The sequence below is a fragment of the Musca autumnalis genome, unplaced genomic scaffold, assembly GCF_047663935.1.
Source record: "Musca autumnalis isolate F117 unplaced genomic scaffold, ASM4766393v1 scaffold_4, whole genome shotgun sequence".
NCBI lineage: Eukaryota > Metazoa > Arthropoda > Insecta > Diptera > Muscidae > Musca > Musca autumnalis.
This window is the reverse complement of record NW_027411977.1, coordinates 131,331,744-131,347,526: the sequence shown is the minus strand read 5'-3', so window position 1 is coordinate 131,347,526 and position 15,783 is coordinate 131,331,744. Positions and strand designations below refer to the sequence as shown.

Genomic DNA, 15,783 nt, shown 5'->3' with positions numbered 1-15,783 from the left:
ATTGTAGCCCCAAAGAAGACTAAATACCAAATTTCAGCAATGATAATGTGGCTAATACCCTGAAATAAAACGAAACCCGTTCTAAATCAAAACGAGACAATTTTCTGGGAAAGAATAAAGAAAATTAAATAATAAATGGCGGCAGTTCTATGGGTGCCATATCAAATCGTGGAGCTGTATTGACAAATTTCAGGGGAAAAGTTCTGTGGCCCCAAAAAAGATTTAATGCTAATTTTCAGTCACATTGTTACGATACTGGGTAAAACTTTTAAAATACCATAAATTAGGCGGTACCGTTCTATAGGAATATATCAAAACGTGGACCGATATAACCCATTTTAAACACAAAGCTTTATAGGAGTAATAGGAAGTTCAATACCAAATTATATCGGACAGACCGTCATCGACATAGACATCGTTATATCGATTTAAAATTTAATACTAATCAAGAATAGATGGGGATTTCTGAGTGAAATCGGACACTTTTTCAAAACGTGCTTTTTGATTTCCTTAATTTTTTGCAGTGGTGATGCTGCAGCAAAAATATTTTAGTATACTTTCAGATTTTTTCACTAAATATTCTACCGATATCGTTTAGACACGAAATGTAGAATATTGTTCAAGCTATATGCTAAGAAATATGTACTCATAACTTCTTTAACGAAAAATACAATGAAAAAGGTTTTTTTTCTACACTGACCAATATTAAAGAAGTTATGAGTATTTCTTTGCACATAGTTCTTACAGAATTCGACTTTTTCAAGGCGCGATATCTCTAGAACCGTTAGTGAAAAAAATCTGAAAATACACTGAAATAATTTGCTGATGAGCAGCATTAACACGCCAAAAAATAATCGAAATCAAAACCAACTTCCTCAAAAAGTGTCCGATTTCACTCAGAAATTCTCATATACATATCTGTATATATAAAGTAAAATGTTTGTTCGAAATTTATGGACTCAAAAACCGCTGAACCGATCTAGCTGAAATTTTCAGGGTATATTGCTTCATCGCCTGAATGTAACATAGGCTATCAAAAGTTTTGGAATTCCGCTCTGATTCGGAGACATAGCATAAGAATCAGAGGTACCTCCAAAAAATGTAAATTTTGTATGCAAATATCTATAGAACGGTTACAGATACAGTCTTCAAATTTGGAATGTGTGACGGAATTTGGACTAGAAATAAATATGCCAAAATATTTCGAAATCGGTTCAGATTTGGATATAGCTCCCATATATATTTTCGTCCTATTTTAAGTATTTGATGCACCAAAATTATAGATTTTATTAAGAATAGCTGCTTGGGCCCATTGTTGGTAGTATTTGTTTTATCCAAATTGTGCGATTTGTAATTTTAGTTTTTATGAATATTGGAAATATATCAAATTTACACGCTAATTGTGAATGAATGAATGAATTTCTGTTTAACAATATATGGCCATACATGGCTTTTTGTGTTATAAATGAAGAATATTAAAAAGAAAGAAAAAGAAAAACGCTATAAATGTCCGATTTCAACTAAATGTTATATACATTTCCTCCGATTTCAAGTATTTCATGCACCAAAAAATAAATATGTCCGATTTCAATGAAATTTGGAAAGTGTAACCGAAACGCACCGGGTTCAGCTAGTCTTATATATAAAAGACAATGTGTGTATGTTTGTATGTTGCGCATAGATTCAAAAACGACTGAACTGTTCTTGAAAATTTCAGAGAATGTACAGGGAACACCCGTGGTGCAAATAGGCTATATATTTTTTTGAATTTCGTAGGGGGCGGGGTACCTCCCCCATGGCCTACTATTTTAAAAACGCTATCTTAGAACGCTCACTTTTCACTTTATATATCCAAAACTACTAAACAGATTTTCCCTGAACATTTCAGAGAATGTAAAAGGGTAAATATGTTTGTTGAATTGCGGAGGGGGCGGGTTAACTCCCCTATTTCCTATTTTTTAAAAGCGCCAATTTAGCAAAACTTACTAACGTTCCGGTAAGAAAATTAATTTGGGAGGCAATGATGATTGTGTCTCTGATCATAGGTACTCATTTGGAGCCTGATGACCTGACAACGCCCACTTTTTTAAATATGTTTTATATCCAAACTGTTAACCGATTTTCTTGAAAATTTCAGAGAGTGTATAGGGATGACCAGTGGTGAATATAAGTTATATATTTTGTTGAATTTCAGTGGGGCGGCGTATCTCCTTTGTCCCTAATTTTTAAAAACCGAACGTATCGGTCTGAAATGAATTTGCAATGGTGGTTGTGTCTCCCACCCTAGCACATTATTTGTGACCTAAAGACCCGACCCTGCCTTTATTAAATATGTCATATCTCAAAAATTTCCAAACCGATTCCCATGTCATTTTCAGTTTATGTACAGAGATGGGCCTTGGTGGAAATATGCTATATATTTGTATGAATTTGGGAGGAGCGGGGGTATTCCCTGTGACCTTTTTTAAATGAAGGATTTAAGAAGCAATTCACGTTTAAATTTCAGACAAACACTCCCAGATATACTTTTTCAGCAGATGGAATAAATGCGTACCTCAAGTCATCAGTTCTTTGGTGGTATGTTAAAATTGCATATCGACACCAACATTTCTGAAGATTTTTTATTTATAGTCACTTGCAGATGCCGACTAATTACCGATGCAAAAAAAAAAAACATAATTAGTTTCCTTTCGTGTATGAAGAAGGCTTAATATTAAATTTGAGCAATTTCGGTAAAACAATGTGAGGCACCGTTCTATGGGGGCTATTTCAAAACGTCGATCTATACCGACAAATTTCTGACGGAAAGTTTTTAGACTCAAAGAAGACTAAATACCAAATTTCCTATATTTCGGTAAGAGAATGTGGCTAAAACTTAAAAAATACCGCAAATCAAGAAGTACGCTTCTATGGGGATATAGGAAGACGTATGCTGATAATACTCTTCTGGAATATTTTATAACTCTTGGAAGACTAAATAACGAATTTCAGCCATTTCGGTTGAATATTGACGTCACAATCTTCAGTATTACGAAAATCGGGAGGTACCGTTCTAAGCGGGCTATATCGAAACGTGGACCTATACCGACGAATTTTAGTCGGAAATGGGGCAATATGAAAGCGTGGACCTGTACAGACAAATTTCTGGCGAACTGTTTTATATCACATTGAAGACTGAATACCAAATTTCAGCCATTTTGGTTGAATATTGAAACCACAACCTTCAAAATACGGAAAATCGCGAGGTACCATTCCATGGTGGCTATATGAAGGCGTGGACCTATATCGACTAATTTAAAGGGGAAGTTTGAGTACAACCAACGAAGTCTAAATACTAAATTGCAGCCATTTCGGTGGAATATTGAGGTCAGAACGTTCAAAATACCGAAAATCGGTAGGTACCGTTCTATGGGGGCTATATGAAGGCATGGACCGATACCGACAAAGTTCTGGGGGAAAGTTTTATACCACCAACGTAAACTAATCACCAAATTTCGGTGTGATAATAAAGCTAAAACCTTCAAAATACCGAAAATCGGGAGGTACCGTTCTATGAGGGCTATATGAAGGCGTGAACCGATACCGAAAAAATTCTGGGGGAAAGTTTTATACCCTTAAAGAAGACTACGTACCAAATTTCAGCCATTTTGGTAGGATAATGAAGCTAAAACCTTTAAAATACCGAAAATCGGGAGGTACCGTTCTATGGGGGCTATATCAAAACGTGGACCGATATATCCCATTTTCAATACCAACCATCCTGCAAGTAATAAAAACTTCTGTACCAAATATTGACTCTCTATCTTCAAAATTGCGAGCTGTATCTTGATTTCAACAGACAGACAGACGGACGGACGGACAGACGGACATGGTTAAATCGACATAGAATTTTATGCTGATCAATAACATATATACTTTATAGGGTCTCCGAAGAATATTTCGATGACAAATTTAATTGACTTAAGAAATGGTAACATAAAACAGTTTCAAGGGCCAGCGACGTGAACCGGGTCGGCTAGTACTTTATAGGTACTTTATGGTGAATGGCATTCACTGATATCAGCCATGGGCTAGATATCACAAGGCTAGAAAAGATTTATGTTCGCTAAACAAAGTATGCAGCGTCAAATCTATTCTGATGCATGACTGTACGACTTGAAGTTTTACTTAAGGGACAACTCGAAACTTTATGTATTTATCAACTTTTGACATCGCCAGAACGATTCTAGACTGGAACCCGCAAAAGGAGACTCACAAGAAACATAAAAATAGAACTGGAATCAGGCCATATAAAATTTTTACTCGTGTTTTTATGTAATTGTTGTAATTTTGAATACGTATGCAGCATTTGTTCAATCGTTGTTCACTTTCCTGTTTATTTAATTACAATTGCACGTAATTTATTCATTTTAGGTTTTAAAACTTGGCAAAGGAAATCAAAAACGACCTATTTCTAAAGTGTCGGACTTGACTTGGAATTGCTCATATGTAAGTAAACGACTTTCATATAATCGTAAGTCGATTGAAACTTATTGTGGATTGCTAAACTTAAAAAAAATTGTCTCTGCCTTTTTCCCTTTTGACTAATTTTATAATTAATTGTACACGCTATATTACCAGAAATACTTTAAGCCAGACGCCATATTAGTGGAGCGTTATTTTAATCAGTTAAAAAACAGCAAACACGACATTTAAGTGGGCAGTGCTGTAGCAAAAATAAGTCATTAAAAACACATTATCGACCATATTTTAATGATCATTTACATTGCTAACAATTCCAACAAAAGAGGGGGGGGGGGCAGACAACGGAATCACTGTAAATACGACTTAAATGGCATATACTACATGCAAAGAATTTTCAACTTTTTATTGGATGCATTTGCTTAGTAATCATATATTTACATTGGAGTTATGACTTTTTTACAACCTCGTAACCCTGTATCATATCTAGATGAGTTTTTACCTATGATTAGATAACATCTTAATTATAAGGTGATTCGATAAAAAACGTTCACACACAACGTCATTTTCTATATTTTTCTATATGAGCTCTTTTGACAAACTTTTGAAGTCACTATAAGCAGATTTATAACTGAAAATAAGCTTTGGAGCTACACGATATAAACAAAATGGCATAACCTTTTATTTCGCACTAAATTTATCATCATATCATCATTTTATATTATGTATAACTATATTTCATATATCATATCAATTTAAGGTAATTTCAATACTTAAATGGAATAAAATTTATTAAAATTCATTCTTTTTATTTCATAGCATTTACATTTTTTTTTTTAAATGGTTTGTATGTGTGAAGTTTAATATATAGTTGTATGAGTCATGCATAACTTTGATCGCACGATTACAGCAGTGGTTGCTTTGGGCAATGCTGATTGTAGGTTCATCTTTTTCCAGTGAGTCTTCAAGAATTTGTGAGCTTTTGGGTAGTCAAAGCTATATAGTCCATTAGAATCCTCAACGCTGAACAACTGACTGCTGAATCAATGATCAGCACTTGAGCAAGAATTGTGAAGTGACGGAAGATTTACTTCATGTCCGGTCTGCAGCCGCCTGTTTTCCTAATCTTAGTTTTACCATTTGTAAAGACTGTTTCCAATTGAGCGTATTTGATCAACCAATCCTACACAAAGAAGTACTCGTTGTTTGGTGACGAACATTTGCTGGAGTAACGTATTTTCCGCAGAAAAAGGAGAAAAAAGGAAAAGCGGGAGTGTGAAAAAATCGAGATGTATAGGAGCCAGAATAAAGCCCGAAAATTCTAACAAAGAGTGAAACATCAAACTGATGGCTGAAGAGTAATAGGGCTGCGGGAGTTACCAGCCGAGTTGTTCAAACCCGGATGCGACACGCTGATAAAATGTATGCATCAGCACCATTTGGCGGGAGAAATGGTTATTGTCTGATTGGAACGTGAGCATCCTATCCACAAGAAAGGAGATAAGACTGCGTGTTCAAACTATGTGAAGCGTATGTAGAGCTGTCAAACTATCGATATTCCCAACATTAGATATTTTCGATATTTCATTTCAAAAAATCGATAGCTATCAATACTATCGTTAATTTGTCTTCACCGCACAGTGGTTCAGAAATCGATTTTCCTGGCCAAAACCTCAATTTTTTGTTGTCACCGATTGTTAATTTCTATATGGGATTCCATAGTAAACATATTGAAACTAAGGATAGCAAAAAAATTAGATCAAAGTATTGGAAGATGTGAGCGTGGCGTGCTTCTAAGGATGAAAAAAATGTTTCCCAGTTTTGGAAAACACGTAATTTTTTCAAATTTCTACAGCTATCTCAGAACTATAACAGATACTACGTTCATTGTTAAGCAGGTAGGATTGTTGCCTTTAAGAGTGGTTTTAATAAATTGTCGTAGCCTTCACACGAAGTGAGCTATATTACATTTCCTCAGGTACTTAATTTTAGTGATATTCCAAGTTTAGTGGACTAGAACTTTTAGGGAACAGCTTGGAAAAAAGTTGCATTTTCACAGAATTATGCTCGAGAGTGTCCTCTTTCAGTCCATATATACTTTTGTACCCGTATTTTGTAACAGTAATTTTTCAATTTTGGAAAAAAATTAAATGTTTGGAAAAAATATTTGAAATTAAAAAAAAAACAAGTAAGCAAAGGTTATAGTCGGACTGGGCCGACCATGTGGTACCCTACACCACTGCCCCTGGGAATTAGCTTTCAGCAAATCAAAATTCCTTTATGGAACAAATAAGCTTATTGTAAGAAATGACTTTGTAGATTCTGCCACCTTATCACATTAAGCTTGGGACCTACAGTTTATAGCCGAGTCCGAACTGCGTGTCCAAAGACACCACTTTTAGTGAAGTTTTATATGGCTGAAATAACATAAGAAAAAATCAAAAACGCTCATATTATGATGCAAAATATGAAAAAAATCAAATTTTTTATTTTGACCTTGAATTCCACTGCAATCGCTAGACCGAATTTGGTGGCTTTTAACGCATTATGAATTTATCTCTATCCGATCAAAAGTTACAGAGTTTTGACCAGGAAAATCCGATTCTTAACCACTGTGCACCGTTACTTTGGAAACAAAAATGGCGGAAATGTATATGCTTTGTTGACATTTTGCACAAGTACTTTATACAAAAATAAAGGAGAAGAATCAATTGTTTTATTTAATAAAAAGACACAAACATAGAATTTACTTTTCCGAAAAATTTGTTGGGTACCACCGTGGTGCAATGGTATGCACGCCCGCCTTGCACGCAGAAGGTCGTGGGGCCAGGCAACATCAAAAATATTCAACGGTGGCAAAATACCCCTCAGTAATGTTGAAAAACTTCTCCACAAGTGGTGTCTTAAGACACGCCGTTCGGACTCGGCTATAAGCAGTAGGTCCCATATCATTGAGCTAAATATGAATCGGGGTGCACTCATTGATATGAGAGAAGTCTCCCTTGTCCCGTATGGGATGTTGTGGAAAAAAATTGTACGTGTGACTACGGACTTAATTTCTCACATCCACAAAATGGAAAACTCGCGTAATTTCTATTCATTTCAATAGATTTTACGTTAGTTGTTTTTAATCCTATCAAGTCAAACAACAATAAAACTTTACAGATTACTAATACAACTCGTGTTAATGTATGGTTCAGCAGGCTGGGTACTTGCGCAAGCAGATAGGTGATGCTGGGAGTGTTTGAGAGAAAAATTCTTCGGAAAATCTACGGGCTAATTTACGTTAACGGTGAAAATCGACACCGTATGATCGGCTCTACGAAGACATCAGTATAGTTAAACGTATCGAGATACTAGGATTTGATTGGCTAGGTCTTGTCATAAAAATGGGCCGTGTGGAAGGCAGGAAGAAGAGATCAAAAAGACAATATTCCAAATTCGAAAAGCCAAACAATACATGTAGATAAATGGACTCTTTTCAGACCAATTTTCTTAAAGTGCCAACTAAGTAAGTATCTACATATTAAAATAAAATTATCATTAATGTGGCATTTTGTATTCCAAGTGGTACATTTTTTGACAGAATTAGCTGTAATTTAGGTTTTGGAGAGCCCATGGTTGTTTGAACGACCATGGTTGTATCGATCACGTCAAAATTCGGAGAATGACTGCAAAATTTGTGTACCCATTTGTTAACGACTTTGATGTGCGAATGTTTTTTTTTTAAGCTTACTTTTTACTCACTGAGAACATCAAAAGGCAATCTGATATCAAAGAGATTATAGTCCTTCTTTAATATTTTCTTTTAAACTTTAACAACGAGCTTGTGCTAGGCTACTATATTATACAGTGAAATAACGTCAATAAAAATGAATAAATGATAGTAACATACAAATATGTATTTGGTATATTGTTTAAATATAACAACGTCCAAATTATTCGTAAACAAAATTAAAAAATATAAATACAAAATTAAAGAAATAAATACAAAATAATATAACAATATATAAATAATAACTAACCGGCAACAGTTTGTAAGGGTCCAAACATTCCAGCAAATTCATCATCTCCCGATTGATAGACACGATCATTTGTTATAATAAATGATTCATCATTGTAGAATTGTTGCATCATGTCATTCTGTTCTGAATCTAAAGTGTCTAAATAAAAAAGGGAAAATAAAGCAAAAGAAAAAAAAAAACAAAATAAAAATATTAGATATTATAATTTTATTAAATAAAGAAATGCATAATAAAAATAAAACAAGTTAAAATTAATATTTAAAAATTGAATTGAATAAAACAAAATAATTAAAAGCTAATAAAATCATATAATACCAATATGGTGAAGGGAATACAGTTATAGTTAGGAAACAATGACTAAGAGTCAATTTAAAACTTTTCCGACAGTTAAATTTGGGACAACGACATAGAATTTGGTGCTGTTCAATATAAAATTCTACGTCGATATAACCAAATCCGTCTGTCCGTCCGCCTGTTGAAATCAAACTACTGTAGGTATTTAAAGTAGAGCTTTATAATTTGGTACAAAAGTTTACATTACTTCTACGATGTTTAGTATTGAAAATGGGCTATATCGGTCCACATTTTGACATAGCCCCACAGAACGGTACTGCCTGCTTTTCGGTTTTTTGACCGTTTTTGCCAGATTATCTTATCCATATAGCTAAAATTTTAAATTTAGTCTTTTTTGGGGCTACAAAACTTTCTTCCAGAATTTTGTCCTTATAGGTCCACGTTTTGATATAACCGCTATAGATCGGTACCTCACGATTTTCGGTATTTATACAGCTCATATAAGATGGTACAGAAGTTTTCATTACTTCCTGGATGTTTTGTATTGAAAATGCTCCATATTGGTCCATGGTTGATATGGCCCTTTAGAACGGTACCCCCGATTTTCGATATTTATTCAGTCATATTATTTAAACGAAACGAATGAAATTTGGGGTTTAGACCTCTCTGGGGCTGCAAAACGTTATCCCATGTTTTTAAATAGCCAGACATGACCTGTCGGAAACTGTGACGCATATGACATACTTTTCCAAGGGGGGAATACCTCCACTCAAGCAATCGAAAATACTTTTCCAACTTTAAATACATACGCCGAAAAGGTATTTTAAACACTGCAGTGAAGGAGGAATATATTTATTTATTAGTCAAAAACAGGAAAATAGCTTGGAAGGTATCTAACTTATGAAGACATGAACGTCAAGAGGCCACAAGGAACGACCACTGACACATAATTCATTCTCGACATTTACAAAATTTTGAGCGTAGACACATTATCTAACCAAAAGTTTTAGACACATTATCTAACAATCAGTTTATATTGCACACATAGAAGATGTATTTTGGAATTTGGAAGCTATTGGCCACACTATTCATTATTATACAATCCAACTTATTATGTGGGGCATATTACATTTGTCATCCCGAATTCAAAAAGTACATGGGGATTTCTGAGTGTTATCGGAATCTTTTGCAAAAAGTGGATTTTTAATTTCCGTTATTTTTTGCTGTGTTGATGCTGCTTATCAGTAAAAGCATTTTAGTATATTTTCTTACTTTCTTGTCTAATACCTTGCCAAAGCCGATTTACCTAAAAACTATATGCAAGGAAATAATAGCTTATGTGATATTAGTCCAAATAGCAAATATTTTTTGTTCTTTTTTATGAGCTATCCTATAAAAAAATAGAAAATTTTGCACAGTATTCGCGATGTAATTCATGAATTTTTTGACGTTTTTGTATAAAACTATGATAAATTACATAAACTTTAAGTCAAAATTTGTAGTGGGATTCTAATAATTACATTTTTGTCTTATTTATTTTTTTTTAATTAGGAGGGTTGGCGTTTTTTATTTGGGATGACGACTTCTATTTTGTTTTTCAAAATAGTCTGGCTTATATACGTTCGTTGATTCTCAACTAAAAAACACATAACTAATTTGTTGGCATTGCATACTACAGCAATAAACAACATTTCGTGGTGCCCGGTCTCACAATTAGGAGGGTTGGCGTTTTTTATTTGGGATGAACTATTTTGTTTTTCAAAAAATGCAGTTGTTTTAAAGTTGTTTTTAATAAAAATTAAAACAACGACTGTGGAATTAAGCCTGACTATTTTTTTTTAATTTGTCAATAAAATTTTCCTTTAAATCAACCAGTGTGACACATTTGTTATTTTACGATAAAAATAAAAGTTATATTTAATAACATTTGTGTTGCTGTTGTATTTAGGAATTTTTCTTTTTTTATTAAAATAAAATAATATATTATTAAATAAAATATATTATTAAAATAAAATATTTTATATATAATGACAAGATATATGAGCAGCAAAAAGGGATGCCAATGGGATCACCAATTTCGCCCATAATTGCCGATATCGTCATGGAAAGATTACTTGACGAGAGTATGAATAAATTGACGGTCAAACCACGACTTCTAACTAAATATGTTGATGACATTTTTTGCGTCGTAAAGAGAAATGAAATTGAAAACACCCTCAATACACTCAACTGATACAATATACAACTGCGTTTCACTATGGAGTGCGAATCCAATAAACAACTCCTATACCTTGACTCAATCATACATAGACAATGTAACATATTATTGCTAGATTGGTACCAAAAACCTACTGCGTCCGGTAGAATAATCAATTTTCACTCAAAACACCCCCGACGCATAAAAATCAATACTGCAACAAGAGTATTAAGTATCAGTGACAAGAAATTCCATCATAAAAACCTAAAAATTGTCCAAAAAATTCTTAGGATGAACGATTTTCCTATTAAAACCATTGACGAACTAATAAAAAAATGTGAAAAACAACAAAAATGGCAATATTGAACCAAAAACTGAGAAAATTTACAAAAAATCTACATATGTACCTGGCTTCTCTTAGCGTTTTTCAAACTCAAATTTGTATGACAAAAACAAATATCAAATCGCACTAAAAAGTAACAGCATTAATAACAAATTCTTCAGTCGCACTAAATCTAAAATACCTCCTGATGAAAAATCAAATCTAGTTTATAAAATCAAGTGCAATGGTGACAATTCCAACATATGCCGAAAGGTTTATGTTGGTACTACGAAGACAAAGCTAAAAACGAGGATAAGTGGTCACAAGTCTGATCAAATGGCAAAAAGCAGACCTTTGGAACGCATTGCGCTTTAACAGGGCATACACCCAATTTTAAGGAGGTGGACATTTTGACACAAGAGTCTAACTACAAAAGAAGGTATATGCTAGAAATGTTGCATATCATAAATGTTCCTATTGAAAATAGAATGAACTATAAAACGGATACAGAACACTGTGCACAGATATACCGAAGCCTTGTTGAAAAACACCAAAAATTTAGTTGATATTTGCAATTCGTGACGAGTGGAAGATGAAATTGTTGTGTTAAACAGAAAAAGAAAAATTTCAATGTAATTATAAATTTTCTACTTCTTTTGTTTATATTTTTATAAAACAAATGTTCTTGTTTTTTTTTAAGTCAATCCCTGAGGATGATCATCAAAGATGATCGAAATATTGGAATAATAAAAATAATAAAATAAAAACAAAAAAACCAATTTATTTTTAATTTTTGAAATGACCTCAAACCAAATTAAAATAAACGAAAATAAAGTCCAAATGTCAACAATAACTTCACAACATAGACTAATATCTTTATAGATAAATTTAAAAAAATTTAAATAATAGCAATTATTTGAATATCACTACCAGATAGAACTTAAAACTTCTTTAACTAAACGTAGTAAAATACAAAAAATTCAAGAAAATCGAAGAGTACAATCACTGATAAAAATTGTTTTTAAATATTAAATCGCGAAATTTTTATCCAAGCCCACTGTGCATTTTTTCTATTTTGTAGTATATGTATAGCTGATAAAAAAAAACAAAAAATTCAAAACAAATAAAAGAATTTATTAGTATTTCTTTGCATATAGTTCTTACAGAATTCGACTTTTTCAAGGCGCTATATCTCCAGAAAAGTTAGACAAAAAAAAGGCAGAAAATATGCTGAGTGTTTTTCTGATGAGCAGCATCAATACAGCAAAAAATAAGGGAAAACAAAAACCAAAAGTGTGCGATTTCACTCAGAATTCCCCATATATATTCCAGCATACAATTCTAGGTCGGTTAAAGTATGTCCCTCTGTATTTCTGTTGAAATCTAAGTAGAGGTCACAAAATGAATGAAATTTTTTCTAGTCATTACCATGACAACGAAGGGAGTAACCCATTTGGCCAGACATTGTAGATATGGACAATATTGTTCGGCACCTTCGGGTACATTCCACCCCTGCCTTTCAATCGTTTGGATATTGTTTTGCAAAAAGTTGTTCATGGAGCCCCTATTACGACGGTACAAGTTTGTTATGGTCAAGTTCATACTTCCTGAGAAAGTGGCTAGAAAACATTTTTAGTAACCAAACTTCTTCATAAAGGACTCGAAATATTAAATTACATTAAACTGAGTTTAGACGAAATTTTGGAAAAATTTTTAGAGCTATCTTGCACAATAGCCATTTTAGTATGTGCCGGCAGTGTTTTGCAGCTTTTGGGCCATTATCTCAGGAAGTATTGACTTACTCCGGAAAAAATTGTACCGTTGTAAATGAGGCCGCTAGAACAACCTACTGAAAAAAGAATCAAAACGATGCAAGAGGGGCTTTTAATCTTCAATTCTTCCGAATTTTGTGTTTGGGGTACCCGAAGGAGTGGATCGATATAGTCCATATTCCAACCTGATACAAGACTGGATGAAATAATATGATGTGCAAAGTCTGCACCAATCAGAAACTCCCTGCGAGAATTATATTGCGAGTTTGCCATTTTGGTTGGTGCCGTCAGGGTTTCATGGAGCTTTTAGGCTTATACCTCCGGAAGTATGGACTTGCGCAAGAAAAAAATTATACCGTCGTAAAGGGAGCCGCAAGGACAACCTACTGAACAAGTTTTAAAACGATCCGCGAGGAGCTCATAAGATTTACTTTATCCGAATTTTGTGTGGGAGTTACCCGAAGAAGTGGACCGATATAGACCATCGAGCCAGATATATATCTGGAAGGGATAATACAATGTGAAAAGTTTGGACCAAACCAATCGCTCCCTTCGAGAGTTATCGTTCACACCATGAACGATGATGGTGTTGTGTAGTGTCTGGTCTGATTTGAACAAAATTTGGAACACATCCTTATATCCTACACCGCAATGCGAAAAGGGTATAAAAGGTTGCTTTGCCAATTGAAATAGTGTACATACAGCCTATATCTTTATTTTTGAAATGCACTTTCGGTCAAATAGCTAACATTTGGGAGAGGACCTCTTGACCCGTCCCTTGATTGCAGTCATGTTGATATACGTAATCAGACAACAGAGTTACCGCCTAGAATGTGTGTATAGGTACCCAACGCATTATGGTTCCAACCTGCGAAAAAAATCAAAAAATCGATATCAACAAATTTCAATGACAATTCAGCAAATTGTCTCTAAACGTACCATATTTGAATATTCCAGCAATTTTTTTTGTAATTTATAACGGTACTTAACAAAGCAAAACAGAAGAAGTTGACACTTAAGTATGATATCTTGAAGTTTTTTTTTGTTTTTTAATTTTATTTCATTTCATTCCATATATACATTTAAAGTTTGCCTCAGCGCCAAATCGGCATTGTAGAGGCTATTGACAACTTTCATAATCATAGGTACATTAATTTATTAATAAAAAATTAAAAAAGTTAATTTACATTAATGAATTTTCATACTTATTTTTTAAGAACATCTTGCAAGCCTGCTTAAAAGACGAAATTCTTTCAATGCTTCTAATGGATGGTGGTAATTCGTTGAATAATTTGCTACCGACGTAATCAATTCGCTGCTTAGTTTTTTCAAACCTGCACCTCGGTACGCATAGATCCGATTGATGTCTGGTATTGAAATTGTTTTGATTTTGTCTGAACTCTGTAGAGCTGTGGCCAATATTATTAATTGATTTAAATACATATAGAAGAATTTGATACTAGTATATGTATTGGATTTGTTGTACATTTTTAACAACGTTAAGATACAAAATATTTGTAGGAAAAAGAAATGGTAGATTGTGCACAAGTTTTAATGCTTTGTTCTGGAGTGTTTGAAGAGATTTAAAATTTGAATTGCTATTATTGAATCCATAAATACTTGTTAAATACATTATATGAGAATATATTAAGGAATTGAAAATTAAATATTTAGTTTCCACGCTTAATTTCCTCTTTAATTTGTATAATACTCCTATAGCAGGTGCAATTTTCTTCTTTACTTCATCAATATGCAAATTCCACGACAAATTGCTTTGTAGGGTAATACCTAAATACTTCACCGATTCGCTCTCAACAAAAAACGTCAGTAAGGTACCGACGTCTTACACGGCAAATAACTGAAAATTTAAAAGATAAGTTTTTTTTCGAAATGGAGGTTTTGCTTCAAGGTAAAAGCATCAATCTCTGAAACCTTTGAGCAGCATCACCACAGCTAGAAATAAAGGAATTCAAAAACCCCATTGTGAAAAATTGTCAGATTTCACTCAGGAATTCCCATATATATTATTGATCAGGATAAAATACTCTCCGTCTGTTCCAATCACTCGGGCGTCTGCAATAATTGATTTAGAATATCATATTTTTTCAGTGGTAAAAAAATTTCTACATTAAAAATTGTCAACATAGCTCTATGTCTTTGTTGGCTTTGATGACTTTTGTTAAATTTTTAATGAAACTTCCTGCAATTTAACACTTGAACCCCCTAGTGATCACAAAACTTGTCAACATAGGTTCATATTATGGTATAGCCCCCTTAGAAAGCTGATTTCCGGTATTGTTAAGGGTTTCCCCTACATCTTTGACCAAGTATTTGGAGAATCGTATCAACCATTATCGGAGATTCAGCAAAAGGCTTGAGAGCTACACATATCTGGATCTGAACTGATTTAATTTCAGCATCCTTGCTTTAATATTTATTAAAACAAAATTCATTTATTTTATGTTTGTCCGATTAGACGATGATGATCATATAATTGAATTTTGAATTTATTTTTTACTGGGAAAACTATGCTCTTGTTTTGTCTTCTTTTTTGCCTACAAATATTTTCCTCGATGTTATTTTGCAAGAACTTATTCAAGAACAGCAAGAATCTACTAATTTCTACTGTTTTTTTTCGATAACATGAAGGAAAAAATGTTATCGTAGTAAAAAATTGTAGATTCTTGCAGGTTCTGGAACAGAGTCATTGCT

General features: G+C 33.4%; 1 protein-coding gene across 10 annotated transcripts in view; it reads right to left on the bottom strand.

Annotated features, from left to right (window-relative positions):
- Window positions 1–15,783, bottom strand: part of dpr10 (defective proboscis extension response 10) — a 668,864-nt gene that overhangs the window by 59,792 nt on the left and 593,289 nt on the right. For 8 of the 10 annotated variants that reach the window (XM_073981530.1, XM_073981529.1, XM_073981534.1 and 5 more), the window contains one exon: window positions 8,487–8,624. The exons of the other annotated variants lie outside the window; for them this stretch is intronic. In XM_073981530.1, coding sequence (XP_073837631.1) covers window positions 8,487–8,624 — 138 coding nt within the window. The remainder of the gene's footprint in view (window positions 1–8,486; window positions 8,625–15,783) is intronic. 10 annotated transcript variants of the gene reach the window in all.